This window comes from Pieris napi, chromosome 21, assembly GCF_905475465.1.
Source record: "Pieris napi chromosome 21, ilPieNapi1.2, whole genome shotgun sequence".
Classification (NCBI taxonomy): Eukaryota; Metazoa; Arthropoda; class Insecta; order Lepidoptera; family Pieridae; genus Pieris; species Pieris napi.
Genome location: NC_062254.1, coordinates 4,412,524 through 4,431,478, shown reverse-complemented (window position 1 = coordinate 4,431,478; position 18,955 = coordinate 4,412,524). Strand labels below are relative to the sequence as shown.

Sequence of the window (18,955 nt, the reverse complement as noted above, 5' to 3'; positions counted from 1 at the left end):
TATTATAGTCTGTACTCTGTAGTTTGACAGTTGACTTTAGTTTGGTTATTCAATATTTATAATAATTATTAAATATAACTTATTTAAATATGCGATCAAATAAAAAAATATAGTAGTATTTAGTAAAATAGAAAGGGCTTCGCATAAAGTATAACAATGAACTGCGTATGGAGACAGAGTGTCCAAAAATGTGGACGTTTGGCCTACATCAAAAATAATGTTGTAAATTTACCTGTAAATTTTGTTAAATTCTGTTCATTTCAACAATCTTTGCCAAAAACCCTTAATCCGGCTCCATGTGCGTTTTATAACGTCATACGACACAAATCTAAAAAGGTAATCTCAATTATTTTATTAATACCTTACTAACAAGCTCCTCGAGACTTAATTGTAACGCAATAAAAATATTTCCAGCAAAGAGACTATGACTCTGATGAAGAAGAATTTGATGAGGGTGATCACTCACTATCAAAAGATTCCAAAGTTATGAAAATTACTACAACATCATTAAGGACTGATGCTGTACTTAAATTAGCTCATGGAGTTGCAAGAAAGTGAGTAGATTATAGGGAGATCAGATTTTATTACATTAAATAATCACTTCTGATAATCATTTAATGGAATGGTGGAATCATGTTCATATGATTTTAATACAAAATGTTCTTTTACAGTAAGATAGAACAACTATTCTTCGAAAGTAAAATTAGAGTAAATGGAAAAAAAATACTTAAGAAAAGTAATCCGGTAAGTGTATTTTTGTAAATAAATCAAGAATTATCTGTATGTTTAATTTAATTACTTCAAATTTCTAAGTTTTATATAATAATAGGCTTTACTGTAAATTAAAAGAAAAATGTAGTATAATATGTTTTACACTTTAAATACTTTATAATGATCTTTCAAATTTCAGGTAAGGGTTGACTATGAAATAGATATTATCAAAGGTTATAGTCCTAAAAATCCTAATCACATTATAGTAGCTAGAATTGAAGTTTTAGATATAGCTGCAAAAGAAGAATCTATTGTAATATCTATTAGAAGGTTCAAAAATTTGCTCATAGAAAATTATGAAAAGGATCCTTACAAAGCTAGTACACAAAGTGAAGAGTAAAAAACAGCATAGAAATTTATGTATGATATTTATTTATTTTATAATTGTAGAACATTGAAACATAATTGTATTTATGTAAAAATTATTATATAAGGACACTTGTTCAAGTATGTATTTTTCTTTAAGAATCCTAAATATCCAAATCAATATCACAGTCAGTTTCAAACATTGATATTTGAGAATTTTTATCAGGTTTCTTTTCTTCTGATGTATTACTGAAACTTTTTTCTAGGACAGTATTTGTATAAGGTTCTTGTTTTACACTGTCACCATAGTACTTATTTATATCATTTTTACTTTTAAATTGAAACTGTTTTAACTTATTTAGAGTATTATCCTTACTGTCCAATTCATTGTTTGTAGAAGTTTTTACATTACCTAGATCTCTCTTGTTAGATTTCTGTTGATTAGAATTGAATAACTCACTTGGTTTATTATTTTCAACATCAAGTACGTCTAAATCATGATTTATACTGAAATCAATACCCAAGTCATTAAAAACATCATTTACACTTGGAACTGCATTTAATGCTTTGCTTATATCGAAATCTTCATCACTTTCAACATCACTGTTTAGTTTAGCTTTTTTCTTTTTCATCTTAGTTTCTTTGAGTTGTGCATTTGTATCTATAACAATTTCTTTTCTCTTTCGTTTAGTTTTTTTTTGAACCAAAGGTATTTTTATTTTTTTATTAAGTTCTGCATGTTTGACCAGAGTAGCTGCTAGTTTACTATTAATAACATCTTTCTCGATTTTTTTGTCATTGTTATTAAAGTATGAACTTGTGACTAAAGTTGCTGAAAGTTGTATATTGCTATCTTCAACGTCATCAACTTGAGCAAATATAGAAGGATTTTCACTATTAATTTCATTTTCTAATGTCTTATGGTCTACTCTTAATAGTTTTGCATAGTACAGTAGTTCTTCTCTCCAGATTTCATCTAAATTTAGTTGTGCAAGAAGCTTTTTGGCCATGTGTAAGTATTCATAGTCTGGATATTTTTGGAATGTGGAATGGAGAGCAGTGGCTGTGTCGGAAAGTGTGCAATCCTGCATTGAAAGATCTACTAATGAAACAGCCACTATTGCGTCAACTGGTAAAATAGTGGTTCTATACATGAGTCGGCAATGTGCTTGTGATAATCTAAAAAATGAAAACTACTATATAACATGGAAGGCAGACTACAAAATGTGGATAACTGCTGTATCTTTGCACTAAGGGCTATGCCTGCAGCAGCAGTTTTTTTTTAAATTTCTTTTTGTGATTTCATGAACATTTGGTAAATCCAAAATGTTGATCAGTCTTTTATGCATTTCAATCCAAAACAAACTAAACAATTAACATTGCCTTTACCGCGACAATGAGCAAGATAGTGATTATTAAAATTTTCAGTAATAATAATGGCATTTTTATTCAAGTTGTCAAGAAACAGTGCCAGTTTCTACGCGGTGAGATCACGTTTTCTCAGCCTGGCTGTGCACAAAAGAATTGTTTTCAGTGCATAACTGTTAGTACTTAGTATGGTAAGGCAAACATCGTCTCCACTACAGACGGCTGATCACCTATCAATAAAGAAAAATTACTAATGAAATAGACACATAAATCTGAGGCCCAGTTCCATATACTTCATAGAATAAGCGCCACTGGATTTTTAAAAATGTTTAATAAAATAGATGGCTACCCCATGGTTACCACAAAGACATACAAACCTAACAAGGCTATCGAGCATCCTAACTGTTGTTCTAGAAGGATCCCTGTAGGCTGACTTCCTTTGACTCATGTAATAATGTTGAATTATTATATTCGCTGATTTTGTCATTTCCATTTGCCTCGGTCCAATAAGACTGATGTACATCTAGAAAAAATAATTTTAATATGAGTATCTCATTTGAAAAATAATTTATTTACGAATAATTACAATTTCTTATACCTGTAATTTCTCAATGCTCCACCTTTTCTTACTGTCAGCATTGCCTCCAAACAGTATGTACGACGATACTAATTTGTCCCAATGTTTATTTTTCGAATCCAGTAAAATAAAAATCAAGTCAAACCTAAAGAAAATATTTTTGATTTAAATATTTATGTTTGTAATTAAAACGAACGCGAAAAACAAATCTGACAATTTATCAGAAAACTAAAATGAACTAACTAACTATTACCTCTTTATTCCTTTTAAAATAAATTAGTACAATCAAATTGTTAACGTATTTTTTTTGTGTTTATATTTGGAACTAAAAACGGAAGACCAAATAAATTCTTGAAAAAAACCTCAGGAAATTTGAATTTAAATTTTTAAATATTAATTTTAATGAGCAGTGGTCCAAAATAAAGACAAGCAGATTGATTTACATTTTTTTGCAAAAGAGTTTATATTCGCTTTCAAATGACTGTATAAAAACACATGTCTACACTTAAAATAGTTTTGTCATATAATTCTATACGTCAATATTATGATCTCACTCTGACTGCTACAACGTATGTTCCATAGAGTTTAGTTCCAAAAACTGACACAGCGCTGTAAAGTCATTACAAAAATTACGTTATGAAATATTCATTATTTTATAATAGTAGTTTATATAATCACATTCGGTAATATTCTTATTATGAAATGAAATACAGACTTTTATTGGCATATTATTTACATACCTCTTTAAAAAAATTACATTGTATTTTAATAATTAAAAAAATATTTTAAAGCATTGTTTTGTTAGGAGAATAATGCTTAATTTTTTAATTTTCTTAAAGAAGTATGTAAATAAAATATGTCAATAAAAGACTGTATTTCATTTCATAATTAGAATATTACCGAATGAGATTATATAAATTTATTGTTTTAAACTTGTGACATTTAATATTACCTACTTAGCAAGGGTGTTCCAAGTGATACATTGACGCTAAGAGGCTGGTCAGTCTGATAATGTCCTTTGGGATTGCAAGCAGCTATCACCGCACAACGGGTGTTTAATTTGCACACTATTCCTGCCTATAAAAATTTGACAATAATTTGTTAAAGCAATTAATTATTGTATTATTATAACATTAGAGGAGTGTTGTTCTAGTGGTTCAGCGTGCGCCAAATCGTCAAATCTGAGGTCGTGTATTTGAGTCACGGATATGCTATGTATTCAATTAATTATCGCTCGGTAACGGTTATCAGGAAACCGGAATTAGATCCAAAACTCGACATTGTACTACTTTCCTATTAAGAAAAAAAATAACGAAACGAATACTCTATATATATAATCTAAGACCAAGAACTATAGCGTCTTTTCTATTCGATATTAAAACATAAATTACAACCGTGTTGAGGGCGTTTCTATGTAAAAATAAGTTCTGTCTTCTATTCTTACTTATTGTAAAGTTATCCTAGTTAAAAATTTAATTCATAAAGTAAGTATAGTAAATATTTTCCTCTGTAAACTAGAGAAATATAAATAATGGCGTTAAAATGCGTTCGATTAACTAAAAAAAAATACAATAAAAGATGTTAAATTACCTTGGCTACGGAAATAGTCTGTTGCTCCATAGCTTCGTGTATAGCAGTCCTGTCATGGTCTCGTAAGTGAGATATCTCGTCGATACAACAAACGCCACCGTCCGACAGTACTAACGCTCCCGCTTCTAGCTGCCATTCGCCTTCCTCCTGAGAATACATATTCCATAAAAATCATCGTAAAATTTCTTAAGAATATACAGGAGACAGAAAATGGAACAGATCTCGTCGGTGGAGGAAGAGAGTGCTGTTCTTCCTCCAACCTTAAGCAGGACGCCCTTGATTTGAGAACTGGCAGTAAATGTAAAATTAGAAGCATTTAATGTATATTTCTTTTTTTGATGGTGTAGGTAACACAAGTGCACCATAAGTGTACATTGTGTTACCTACAACGTCAGTGTGTGTTACCTACATGAATAAATGATTTTTTACTTTTGATAACATCTAAACTACATGATACACAAAGTAAAACCGAATGTAATAGAAAAAAGTTCTTAAGCCTTACGCGTAAAAATCCTTGGAGGATATTTAACTATTATACAGTATACTATATAATCTCTCAAATCAATATCTAACGAAGATAGGACACTATGGCATACATAGCGTAAAGTTTTCTATAATTTTGTCAAGTATTTCAACACATTTGCAATTCATACTGACAACACAAATGCATACATTTTCGTACTAACCATTCCGCTCTTTTCGATTCTACATTCCATCCCTTTAGTTATTTTACTTGGCGCAATGACTTCCGTATTAAGACGTATTAGATTTCACATACATGAGTCATTACTTAAATCCCTGTCTGAATCTTACCCTTAGACTGGGGAGTGGGTCAAAATATTCTTGTGTCATAAATCTAATTTAAATATACTTATTTAATTAAGACTGACCAAAATCTGATATCTAACCTACCCTCAGTGCAGCACAAGTGAGTCCCGCTCGAGTGCTGCCAGCGCCTGAAGTGAAAACTGAACGAGCAGTTAGATCTGCGCCTGCGCGGAGTAACTGAGATTTTCCCGTACCTGAAAATATGAAACGATGATTTAAAAATAATATTTTATGTATATAGATAATAGATAACCGTGGATAAGGTCGGGCGGGCCTCGTCGTACATACTCCAGAAGGTACTAGAGACAAGTCAAAAAGAAGGCGAGCATGGTGATTATCATGAAAGTAAAAGCGAGAGAAGTATGTTTGGACCTTGCCCTCCTTATTATTAAATAATTTTAATTGTAATGCACTTCTTGCATGTGCAAATAAATAAAAAATAACTATAATGAAACTTCTATCGCTGGTTTATATTGTAAGCGTGTCCAAATAATAACGTGAGTAACTATATTTATTAAACTACCTAATTAGTACAATAACTTTGTACTTGTATTAAAATTGTACTTATATACATTATCCATGTATCGTTAATTGAATATAAACGTCATACATTGCATTTTACGGAATTTTAAGCATTATGAACCTAAATATATTTGATAAAGTACGTCCATTACAATTATAAACTTTAAAAGACGTTTTAGAGTTGCCAAAATGAAAAACTTTTATAAGAAAATGAGAACTAACTAATAGAGAATAAATAAATACAAACCTTAGATTAAATACAGTCAAAATCTGTTTTAACGACATCGAAACAACTACTCATATTTGGCCGTAAAACCGATGACGTTGTTATTAAGTACCGATTCAGCCGGGGCCTTTAGTTTTGGTCAATATAACCGGTACGTTGTTCTAAAGTCTAAACGATATCGTCGTAAATGGTTTTGACTGTAATAATCAAAATACATATATCCAAAATAATCTCTACCAATCACTACCACTACACACTACTACTGTAACGTTCTATAATAATATCGATTCGTAGAAATTACGACTCGTATTTTAATATAGATACCTGGATCGCCAACAAGTAGTAAATGACACTGTCCCCTCACGCGTGTTGTGTGGTTTTCGTCTACATTTTTCCTTTCATGATCAATGGCATGATTTGAACCAGTAATCACTGTTAACAATACTGCTAATTTAACCAGATGCAGTCCATACACCTTTAAAACGATATTTATTAATTAATTTTATATCTGTATACAGCCTTACATCTATTCTGATATTATAAAGAGGAATTATTTGTATATTTGTAACATCACAAAAACTACTGGACAGATTTGAAAAATTGTTCCACCATTGCAATACTTCAATAAAATTCAGTAAAATACTTATTTTTATTTGGAAAATTTAAAAAAAAATTAAAAACCTATTAAGAAAAAACCTTTTAATATATAATACATATATATATATAATATAAATCTTCTGTGCGTGTGTGTAATTGAACTCCTTCTAAACGGCTGGACCGATTTGTATTTAAGAGGTGTGTTTCCGACGACTGTCGGGTGCGCAAATATACATAGATATAACTTTTTGATTTCATTAATTGATATTAATTAAATTAAAAGGCAACGCAATTAAATTAAATAGTACTTACGTAATACCTGAACGGCCCAATTCAGTTAGTTAAAGTCAATTTACTAATTTATCTTAAATATGTATTTATTTACTTATTTATTTTGTACACAACAAACATTAATAAATCTTAAGACTGAATGCAATGCCTTTGGGGGCGTCCATAAATTAGGTGAGGTGTTTTTTTTTAATTTTCAGTAAAATCATATGGACAATGGACATGTTGGTTGGTTGGACATGTTGGACAAAACAAAATAAGGGAAATGTTATGCAGACAAAAAATTGTGTGATATTTGCTGAGACCCCTCCCCCCTCTCCAACGTAAGATTAAATGAGATTTGACTCGACCCCCTCCCCCCCTTAAACACCTCACGTAATTTATGGACGCTCCCTTATCGCTTATCACGGCGATAGAAATATTTACCTGAGGACAAACAGATTCAAGTATCCGATCTCGTCCTTTCAACGGACACTTCTCATATTTAGACCAAAACTCGTCAAAGCAGTCCTTAACATCAGGTGCTGATGCTACCACTTCCGAGCGAAGGGCGTTAATGACGTCAATGTAATTCGCGTGTAAGACTAGTTCAACCTCAGACCGCTTTGTTTGTGACGAGGGACGCCATCTCCGGCGAACTATACCGCTGTAATAACAAAAGTAAAAAAAAAAAAAAATTTAAAGCAGGCTTTTCTTATTAGGATCAAAGGGATATTATTCGTTACAATCCGAATACAATATTTTTGTGTAGCAATAACAAAACGAATCCTTAATTTGTAATGTTTTTTTAGTCGAATAACTTTAAAAAAATAAAAAAAAGGTTCCATTTCGTGAAGAAATCTCACGGAAATACATATTTAAATATCTAAAAATAACACCCGCAAATTACAAGGTAAATGTTTTTGTCCAACCTGGGATGTGATTGCTTAGCAGGTATAAAAACATTTTTTTCCAGTGCTTGTTGTATTTTTTTAAACTCTTTAGTTTAAAAGGAATTTAAAGAAATTTGTACTGAGGTGTATCCCTTCCGGCACTCCTTGTTTAAAGTGTTTTTGTATATTTAGTATAAAAAATATATAAAATACCTAATTACTTACAATTTAACAGAGTACAGATATCATAATTACATTCAAAGAGAAATTGTCATACACAGTACAGAAGTAAAATTAATAAGATTTAAATGTTATAATATAGCTAATTTTCGTAGTCAAACGGACGATACTATCTTCAAAACAGGAGGTTCGTGTGTGAGCTAGGACATTTTCACTTTTTTAAGCTTCAGAAAAGGAGTTTTTTTATCTCTTAATGTTTGTTCGCGGATAACTTCGACGTTATTTGTTGAAAGGAGATATCCCAAGGGTGGTACCATGATAAGAAAATTAGTATATGATGGCGTCTCAGATAAATCGAGGGGAATCCTCGAAAATCTGTTCAACATAAAAAATAATGTAATCATTTCTTAGAAATTAGTTTGTTTTTTATTATATATATATATATATTTAATTACACTATTTGTTTTCAGGTGGTGCGTTGTGACACCCACAAGTATTTTCTATAATTTGTATTTTGAACTGAACTCTTCTGAAAAATTAACTAAAATTATAATTAAGTGTAAGAGATCTTACAGATTTGTGGAGGCTGGTGAGCGTGAAGGGGCAAATAATTTTGTCTCTTACCATATAATAACATCATCACCAGGTTTGCAACAATCAACTAAATCATCTTCGAGCACCACCCACATGGAACCAGGAATTGAGCCAATACTTAGTTTATTTACTTGTTCCTGTAATATTAATAAATAATCTGTTATGATCCACAAAAGAAAAGAAAAGAGCGTACCAATTCTTGAAAGGCCGGCAACGCACTTGCGAGCCTTCTGGCATTGTGAGTGTCCATGGGCGGCGGTATCACTTAACATCAGGTGAGCCTCCTGCCCGTTTGCCTCCTATTACATTTAAAAAAAAATATGTATGATTGATGCTTAGTTTTTACTTTTTAATGTTTTAACTTTTTTATTTAATGAACTGAAATATTAACTTTCTCAATGAATGTTTAATAGATGAAACCTATGAATTTACTTCTCTTATAATAATAATGCTCCTAATAACATACAGGCTATAAGGAAATTCCCTTATTCATAAAAACTAAATTAGTCATAAACAAAGACACTAAGGCAGGCACTCTTTTAACTAAAGTTGTCTTTCATCTTTTTCTTACAAATTGTGTTTACACTGCAATGAAAGAGACAGATGATTTATGCTTCAAAATTAATCAACCAACATTTTATTACCTGTATTTTAATTTCTTGATAATCTTTACAATATTCCCTAGAAACTAAATTAACCTGTGTGAAAGTGGAACATTTACACCTAGTTTCTGTATTGCCACATTTTGTTGGTGCTTTTAATATATATCTGTTTTCAAAGTCAGCCTCAATTATATTTTCATATTTACATTTGACACAAACATACTTTCTCTGATATTCCAACATCTTTGCTTGAGTTACCCTTACAACGGTTCCTGTAAAATTTATAAAGTTAAATGTTTATAATTACAAGGGACATGAAGGTTGTTATTCTTTTATTTATATTTGGTTTGTTATGTAGTATAAGAATGGGACGAGGAGGAGGAGACGTCTCCCCTGCATGTACTACGCCCTTGGATGCCTACTGTTCAATTAAGCATTGCAATGATGGAATGGCGTATCTGCTTCAATCTAAACTGTATAACATATTTAACAATGTCAATATCATACAATTCATAAAATGCAATTGGCTCTAGTGTTTAAGATATGTGCACGAAATGGCAGGGCTGTGCGGTCATTGATAATAATACAATGAAAATGCTTTGCACTTTTATTACATAGAATATGAACAATCAAATAGTACCAAGATAAAGCCACCATTAGTATTCAATCTACGATAGTATTTTAAAACCTAAATTTTTAAATATATTCCATAGAACTCTTAACCAAATAGAAGGAATCACAATTGAATGAACAAAATCAATTAACTAAGTTCATGCATATTCTGTTATGTTGAAGAGAGTAAGAGTGAGTAAAGACAATTGGTGTGCCATAATACTATATTTTTAATGTTTATATAGCAAAAGGTGTAACTAATGGTGAACTTTAGAATTCATAGCAGATGATTCAAACACTTGTCGTTACATACCATTTACTTTCAAAAAACATCCCAAATCAACATTCTTGGGAAATACTGTTCTATGCAATTCTGGACAAACTGGCAATCCAAAGAATCTTGCGTGAACATTCTTTTTTAGGCAACAATGGTCAAGCTTTTTGATCAAATGTTTATATTCTGGCATTTCCAAGATATGCCTCTGTGCTAGAATAACATCTCTATTACAGGCAGGTAGAGACTCCACAGGACTACACAATACTTTATCACCAACGTCAGGATAGGATTCAAAGAGTTTTATGAAACTGAAAAGAAAATACCAATTTTTATTATTATGGAAACAAAAACGACTCAGTACAGCGGTCTCCAAAATTATCAGAGATAACTTACTCTACTTTTATGCTGTAGTAAGCAAGGTCGTCTTCTTTAGATAAAATATCAACACAATCATCAATATGAGTCGTTTTTAAATATTCTAAAATCATTTTTTAGATGCCAGAAATAATTTTCATGGCATTAGATTTAGACAACTTTTGGGGCGAAGAAAATTATATTTAAATCAACCCAACGGCTCCACCCAACCCAACCTCACGGCTTTTGCTTCATTCCACTATAAATGTTAATTAAATTAATTTGTAAAGAATATCAGCTTTGTATGTTTTGAATTTATCAGTTTTTTGTTTTTACATATAGTTGATAGTATATACCGGTTACGGTAGCCGGTACTCGGTACTCGGTAGGCGATTACTCTAGTAGACACTTCACAGTTGACAGTTCACACTAGACAGTTATAGTTGGCAGTTGACACTTGAGCGTAGAATTTGTTGTGAATAGAGCCACCTACTGGCTACTATTGTTCTAATAAGATTTATAGAAACTTTCCGTTATAATAATTTTACAACGAAATTCTAGGTGGCGGTACCCCATCTGTTAAGTTATTAAAATAATTTCTAGTGCTGACAATTTTGTCAAAACCTTTTCGTTACTTTTGGAAAAAAGTATAGATGTCAGCATAAAAGATTCAAAAATATGGCATGTTGTGGATAGAGCCCTCTAGAAACAATGAAAGTCACTTTCGTAGAAACATTTTCTATTACTTTAATTTTGTAACACAAGTAGATGGCTTGTAGTGCTTAAAAAATTACCAAAAGACAATTAAAGTAAGCGTGTTCCCTCTTACAACACCGAAGAGTTATTTTACCTTCTTTGTTCTGGATTAAAATAACTATGTATTATTAATATTTTATTATTTTTAACCGACTTTACAATACAGAAGTACTTCTGTTTTTTTACTGTAGTGCTTAAATAAGACTACAAAAAGCGATTCAACTGTAGGTTATAGCTTATTACTCATTAGCGATAAGGCCGCCCGTTGCACAATGTAATTTTTACCACGTCAACAACATAAATGTGAAATGACAGCTAAGTTCAATATTAAATAGGGCATCGTTCTCGACTTTAGATTCTTCCAATCTGAGCTATATTTATTGTTTTGTTCTCACTACAATGTAATTGTATGCTACTATTTTGTTTAGCGTTTGTTATTTTATTTTTATTACATTTAGTTTCATAGTTATCAGCATGTATATGATAATAATCAAAAAGGGAAATTAAAATTATTTTATCGTCGCATTACATTCGGTATGCTTTAGTGCCATGTGGACACATGTCTCGAATTCGAAACTGTCTTTTTATTTTCATACACGAATATGTTGACGGCAAGTTCAAAGGGTTTTTAATTTGACACACTTTATGGCTTCGTCTCGCGTTTGATGGCTGTGGGTGGAAGGCGTCACAAGTGTCGTTTTAATCAAATAACAAAGAGATATTAACAACTACTGGTTTAAGTGTTTTATAGAGAAACAACATAAAGTAGATGTGTTTGGACTTCATATGAATCAACACGGAATATAATAAAACATTGCACTACTGTATAATGTACATTTATAAAAATATGACGTAAAAAAGGAACTGAATAAGTTTTTTCTGTGAGAGAATATTAAAGTACTTTAGTCCATTGATATAAATGTCTTTGCTTTAATAATATGTCCTATGTCTAGAGGAATTATACCTAAGTTAAATCTACACAAATATAATGTGTTGTGTTCAATGAATTAAACGATATGTTTGCGTTAATATTATTTTCGAGTTCTTCATACACATTCACTCATAACCACATTTTTTGTTGCGTGACATGTCTCTATTATCTCTTATTTATTCTTCTCACCTATTAATAACTCTATTAAATTGATTGTCTATTGTGTTTCGTTGTGTTTTGACCATAGTTTATGGTTTATACACATCGACAGCGGAAACTATGAATACATCATTGTAACAATTTCCTTGTTATAATGTTGGTGTAATACAAACAATCTTATGATTTAAGTCTTGAACAGAAGGGTGAAGTCAAGAGAAATCTTTTCATATTGTAGTAATACTTGAAAATAGGAACATAAAAACAAAGAGATAATACTAATCCATAACAACGATTGTACAATAATCGTATTGAATCAAACGTATTATATTTTGTTGACAAGCATTATATTAGAATTTTAGGTTAAAAAACGGTGTAAGTTGAAGTATGTCATCGACGTATTATTAAAATATTTTTTATTATCTACAACCGTTTTACAAAAAAATACCTTCGAATATTACAAATAGCCGGCAGCGTCTATAAGCTAAGAGGAAATTACATTTCTTATTTGCCGCTCGGGATGGCATATCGTTTGTCATACGTTGACACCTCATCTTGTCATGGTGGCCAGCCTCTTTGTAAAGCCATTGGAGTGGAAAACGGATGACAGGAAGGCAGGTCTTGAAAAATGGCTGTCCAATTACGTTTATGGCATCCTATTATGTAATATGAGGTAGTCATCATGGTGAAATAAGTCACTTCAAAGTATTTATTTGGCGTTTAAGAAATCTTTATTTCATTTTATATGAGGCTTGGGCACATTTCTGCGTACAATTGCTTTACAAATCATTGAATATTTGCCTTATTCTGTGGCTAATAAACAAATACTGTTTCGCGGTGGCCTAAAGGTCGAGATACCAGGCCATAAACTCCAAAAAAAAACTCGTTCGCGGGGTTTTGAATTCAGGAGCTGACGGCATCAGATCAATAGATATATTACCAAGCATGGAATTTAAATACTATGTTGAAATGTGTTTGTAATGATTAAAGTTTTCTGAAACGATGTTATTTCACTTACGGGTGAATCTTCAGAATTACTTAAAATACGTATAAGCATTTACAACAAAAATTAAATAATCTATTACATTAACATTCCAATGCACAATTAAAACTGTCTATTTATTTTTAATGTGTGATATATAAATAACATTTCTTAATAGTTTCTAGTTGTAGCGTGATAGCTCTTCGACAGATAGATCTTCGCATTCGTGATATATCATCTCGTGAAGAAATTATTTACAGTATCAATAATCTAATATGTAAAATTCTCGTGTCACGTGTCACAATGTTCGTTCTCATACTCCTGCGAAACGGCTCGACCGATTCTTATGAAATTTTTTATGCATTCAGTATATTCAGTAAGTCTGAGAATGGGCTACTTTCTATCTTTCAAACCTGGAAGTTATAAGAGGTGTCCACCGCCAATTTTTTTTTTAATATTTTTTAAGATACAGCATACAAAAATACATATAACCCCTAATTTTCACACTCTACGATCAACCGCTATTTATTATTATTGTAGACACATAGTTATTTTTATTGAACTAAAAAAATGTTTCCTAGAAATAATATACATGGCAAAACAAACGTTTGCCGGGTCAGCTAGTATCTCTATTATTATTGATTCAATAATATCTCTAATATTAGCGCCAAACAAACTTTTCAGCCGTACTACCTATAGATGCTATTTGGTTTAAATAGCCTGCAGCCAAAGGTCAACAGAGTTCAAGACGAATGTGTCATTGTCAGCATCCAGAATCCACCAATCAGACTCTTCGTAGTGCAGTGAAGATGTTTGTATAAACTTAATGACAATAAAGATACACCCATTAATTATCCCAATTTAGAATTTTAGTTTATTGCCCGAGAAGATGGATATTTTTGGGTTCCGCACGAAATTAATATTTTGTCTCGCAACTGTAATCTGATCAATCCCTTGATTCTTAAATGGCCAGTTTAACTTGCAACGTTTGATATTGACGAGTGTAGTGGTTTACGCTATTTCGCACTAGATCGCACTGATCATTTAAAATAAGTTTTCAGTCAAACAAAAAAATAAATAAATCAGTGGCGCTACAACCTCTTTAGGCCTCAGATATCTGAATCTGTTTCATGGTCATTTTTAAATCTCATAGGCAAGTAGGTAATCAGTCTCCAACGCCTGACACACGCCGTCGGTTTCCTCGCGATGTTTTCCTTCACCGTTTGAGCAAATGTTAAATGCGCACACAAAAATAAAGTCCGTTGGTGCACAGCCAGGGATCAAACCTACGACCACAGGTATGAGAGTCACACGCTGAAGCCACTAGGCCATCATTGTTTATCATTCAGTCAAACACATGAATAAATATGAATACACATGATTAAGAGGGCTACGATATTGTGAAAACGAAAATAGTGTCAACTCAAAACTACCTGTTTAAGAAATAATATATTGTGTATCTCAAGGATGAGATTTTAATAGCCTATATTCGTCCTATTCCAAGTTTTTTTCATAACAATAAAAAGCTATCTATCGGGATCTTCACACATTATCTCGGTTCTATCTTGACCGATTTTTTATAGACTGTGGGTTTACGAGTGGACCACATGGACTATAGCTTTATAAACTCTCACTAATGTAAGTTTTATGAGTAATTTCATGGCTATTCATTCTCCCGGCAGGGGTCGATCTTGGGGTGCCAAACCAATTCGTCGCACCCTGCGTTATCGCTCACACATTACTTGAAATTTACATCTGGTAATTTTTTTCACATCCGGATTTTTAAAAATCGAATAAACCTACTTGTGACCACTTTATCAAATGCAATCAAGTGCACTTGACAATTTGCGAATTCTGTTAAAGTCATTAAAGCCGGGGCTTTTAAAATATTCTGAGTACGGACATCATGTCATATTGCAGCTTTAATTTTCGGCCGTAAATGCATATTTGCCATTTGCAGCTTTATATTGTTGGAACGAATTAAAATTTAATAATTATGGCTACACAACTGTATCACCTTAATAACTAAAGTGCTGTTATTATCTAAATTGTATTTTATTTTTTAAAACATTTATAGTATTGTATATTTATACATTTATAGACGGAGATTTAAATAATAAATGATTATACTAAACTATACTTGTGTAACGGTAGTGAAGTTATGTAGAATTTATTACTTCAAGTACCTATAATAAGTATGTCAAATGGAAGAGACTAGCCACGACACAGGGAGTCCTACACACTCTCAATTTACTGTACATCTTTAATAATAAGGCCTTTTATTTCTAAAAATGCTACAATGAAATAATATGATACAAATTCTTAAGTCTAGGTTTTGAACCCCATGATAGACCTCCTCCAACCCCTTTCAAAGTTCCCTTGCTTGGGCTTGCCGGGTCCATGTGCCACCGGCCAGCTGCACCAGGTCTGGATGGATATGGATGCCAATGTAGGGATCACTCCACCGATTGTCTTTAGCTCAGTATCGGTTACATTTATTATTTTTTTAACATCTGCGTTTCGTCTTCTTTCCGTGTGCTTGATGTTAAGCATAGCATAGCGAGAGGGCCGATGGCTGGCCATGCGTCATACTCGAGAACGGGTGCTACTTGTGGTGACTGATCGTACTTGAATTCGTGTATGCGGTGATATTAGTTATTTCGACTATGTGTTTGCGTGTTGTTCCCACGAGAATGTAAGTGCGTGCTCCTATTTCACCATGCCTCCTGCTGATAGAGGACAAGACTTTGTTTTTAATTGATGTTATTATAATTAATTGATTAAGTCATGTGTAACATGGTGTAATGGTTGCAGCTCCTTACAAACGTTGTGTAAAAAAAAACATGGCGATTAAAAAGTGTTAGAGTGGCGGAGAGTTTATTGCCAGTTCTTCTCTTCCGTTCTACGACCTTGATTTGAGAACTGGCACTAAATGAAAAGTTAGAAGCATTTCATATACATTTCTTTTTTTGACGTTCATAAGTGTACTTTGTGTTACCTATATGATTAAGAGATTTTTTACTTTTGACTTTAGCAGAGCAGTCTCTGTAGCTCTTTGCATTATGAGTAATAAAGTTTTACTTTAACGTTTTTGCCCATATTTGCCGTGCTAGTAAACATACGCGGCGGCCCTTTTACATATTTCAATTATACTAATGATAAGGCAGTACGGTATTATATAGAGAGTGCATTCATGACGTGTGAAGGCTCGTTTACGTTGATAACATCCAACGTATTCAATGTTCGCCATTATAAGCTCATTTTGTCGGCTAACAGGGTGATGTGAGCATAATTAAAATTCTGCACCATCAATCATTGGATTATTGATTTTGTGTCTCTCGCATTTGGCGCGCTGCCACTCCGTTATCAATTAGGTATGACGTGCTGACATTCTAAATAGTTGGACAAAATAACTAATTTACAGCAAGATAATTTTAATTAATAAAAAGTGGGTTCCCGTCTTCTCACGATAATTACATTGCGTTAATGAATGTTTTTGCATATGAAGCGTACTTGTCCCGAAACCTCTAACAATCTTAGGTTATCTCAATAACTATTATAAATTATTATAAAAATTTGGTAAATGGGTAAGTACCTTTGTGTCTTCCAAACGTTTTATAAATTTAATTTCTTTATGTTACAATAAAGTTCATAAAATAGAGACATAAATTACAATCTAGCCGATACGAAAATTATAGCTAATAGGTAATATTATGTTGAGTAAATTTTCTACAATACTAGTGAATAGCTTAAACTAACGTAAATTTCATTAACAGTTTTAGTGTTGATGTTTTGACACTATGTTCGTGTAATGCAAGGTAAGTTTAATAAATAAACGCAAGAAAAGAGGTGATTATAACTTATAATTATTGTGTAATTATTATATCATATTAGTGTATAGGAGAGCGCCATAATTATACTTGCTATTATAAACACTAGCCTGAAGCAAGTAGAATTATATATATCTCATTAAACAAGTAATTTAATAGTCTAACGGCAAATGGGAACCTTTATTTGGTGTCAAGAAAAAACGCAGTCCATTGAAAAGTTTCCATGCTTTCTGCAAACGAATCTACAAAGCCAGAAAGCACACGATATCGTTTTATACACAATATGACTGTTGACTGACTGTATCCGCTGTAATCTTAAACAGATGCTTGGACAAAAAAGCTCGAAATAAAATTCCAAATTTAAAAGTCCAACTTCAAATCTTCATAACGTAAAGGATTTTTTTTTTTTTACTTGAAACTGGCATAAAGTTGAAGCTGTTGCCATAATATTAAAAAAAAAAAAAAAACGTAAAGGATTTAAGAGTCCAGACGTTTCGCGTTATGGATACAAATGTAACGTATTTTTAATGCAACCACTCGATTCCGACTTTCATAGGATGCTTGTATAATTTTCTATACAATCTGGAATCTGGAGGGCAGCCAGAAGGACGGCGTAACTGCATTGCAGACGGCTTTTACCTACCACTTAGCATTTTAATCTCGGAAATAAGCTTTAATATCGCTTTTCATTGAGGTAATTACGAAATCAGAAAGTAAATGGATTTCGACAGATATAATGGCTGTAACATTTAAGAGTTGTGCAATCGTAATTAAAATTTACGTAAAGACAAATAGGATTAAAAGATTTAAAAACTAAAATACTTGTCCAGTAAAAAACATTAATAAAACTTTCCTTAACTAATTAAGGCGTATTGTATGTGGAGTGATACACTCGTATACGTAGGTATATTACTGTAATATATCTCTTAACTTACTACTAACTATTTAATTTTTTGAAGTTATACTTTATAATATTTAATATTTAGTAGGTACTTTAGGCGCGTTATGAAAAATTGATGAGAGTGAAATTTTACGATGCGCGCGCACCGTGACACAAAATTTTCAGAATGACCATAATGACCTTTGTAGTACCTTTTAAACAAATAAAGGAGTTTTAATTATTTTTTTAAAGAAATTTAGCAATGCTTTTTCACAAAGACCTATTGTTACTTAGTTAAAAGGTTATGAAACATACCTAGTTATTAAATTGAAGGAATAATATAATAAAATAATAAATAATAATAATTATTAATATTAATATTAATTAATAATTGAATAATAGACTAAATATTAAATATGATTAAATTATCAACGTTAAATATTTATAATTAATTATTTAATATTTAAAAAAAATAAAGAAAGCCAAAGAAGTTGGTATAACTTCTTACGCGCGTACATTAGAACACGCACTCTTTTTTTTTTTAACAAATCCAAATAAAACAGTTAAAAAAACCATTTTTAGTGTGGGCCTCTGATTTCTGTATTAGTTTCGTGTTTTAATAGGAATATGTCTGAACAGTAATACATAACGCACATAGTTTTAATCCATTGGTGCACAGTCGGGTATCGAACCTGTCGTAGATTTCGGGATAAGAGTCGCACGCTAATACCACAATAACAACACTGCTGTATTGTAGAAGATAAATATTACGGAATTTTCATAGGCTTAAGTAATTAAATATAGGTATTAAAAATTATCATTTAAAATCTTTATCACAAAAATAAGTATGTTTATT

At 31.7% G+C, this 18,955-nt stretch overlaps 2 protein-coding genes across 2 annotated transcripts; one reads left to right on the top strand and one right to left on the bottom strand.

Moving 5' to 3' along the window:
* The first annotated feature begins 6 nt into the window (after positions 1-6).
* Positions 7-1,218, top strand: LOC125060228 (mitochondrial transcription rescue factor 1). The gene is made up of 4 exons (XM_047665021.1): positions 7-336; positions 415-554; positions 672-744; positions 911-1,218. Exons 1-4 carry the CDS (start codon positions 157-159, stop codon positions 1,109-1,111), a joined length of 594 nt encoding a protein of 197 aa, XP_047520977.1. The 5' UTR covers positions 7-156; the 3' UTR covers positions 1,112-1,218.
* Positions 1,219-1,241: 23 nt separating this feature from the next.
* On the bottom strand, positions 1,242-10,926 carry LOC125060226 (DNA helicase MCM9-like). The gene is made up of 12 exons (XM_047665017.1): positions 10,604-10,926; positions 10,247-10,518; positions 9,364-9,593; positions 8,750-8,856; positions 7,500-7,719; positions 6,513-6,663; positions 5,525-5,634; positions 4,613-4,759; positions 3,975-4,099; positions 3,044-3,167; positions 2,823-2,968; positions 1,242-2,256 (listed from the first exon to the last, which is right to left on the bottom strand). The coding sequence occupies exons 1-12, from the start codon at positions 10,696-10,698 to the stop codon at positions 1,242-1,244; spliced, it is 2,742 nt and encodes a 913-aa protein (XP_047520973.1). The 5' UTR covers positions 10,699-10,926.
* Between the last annotated feature and the right edge of the window lie 8,029 nt (positions 10,927-18,955).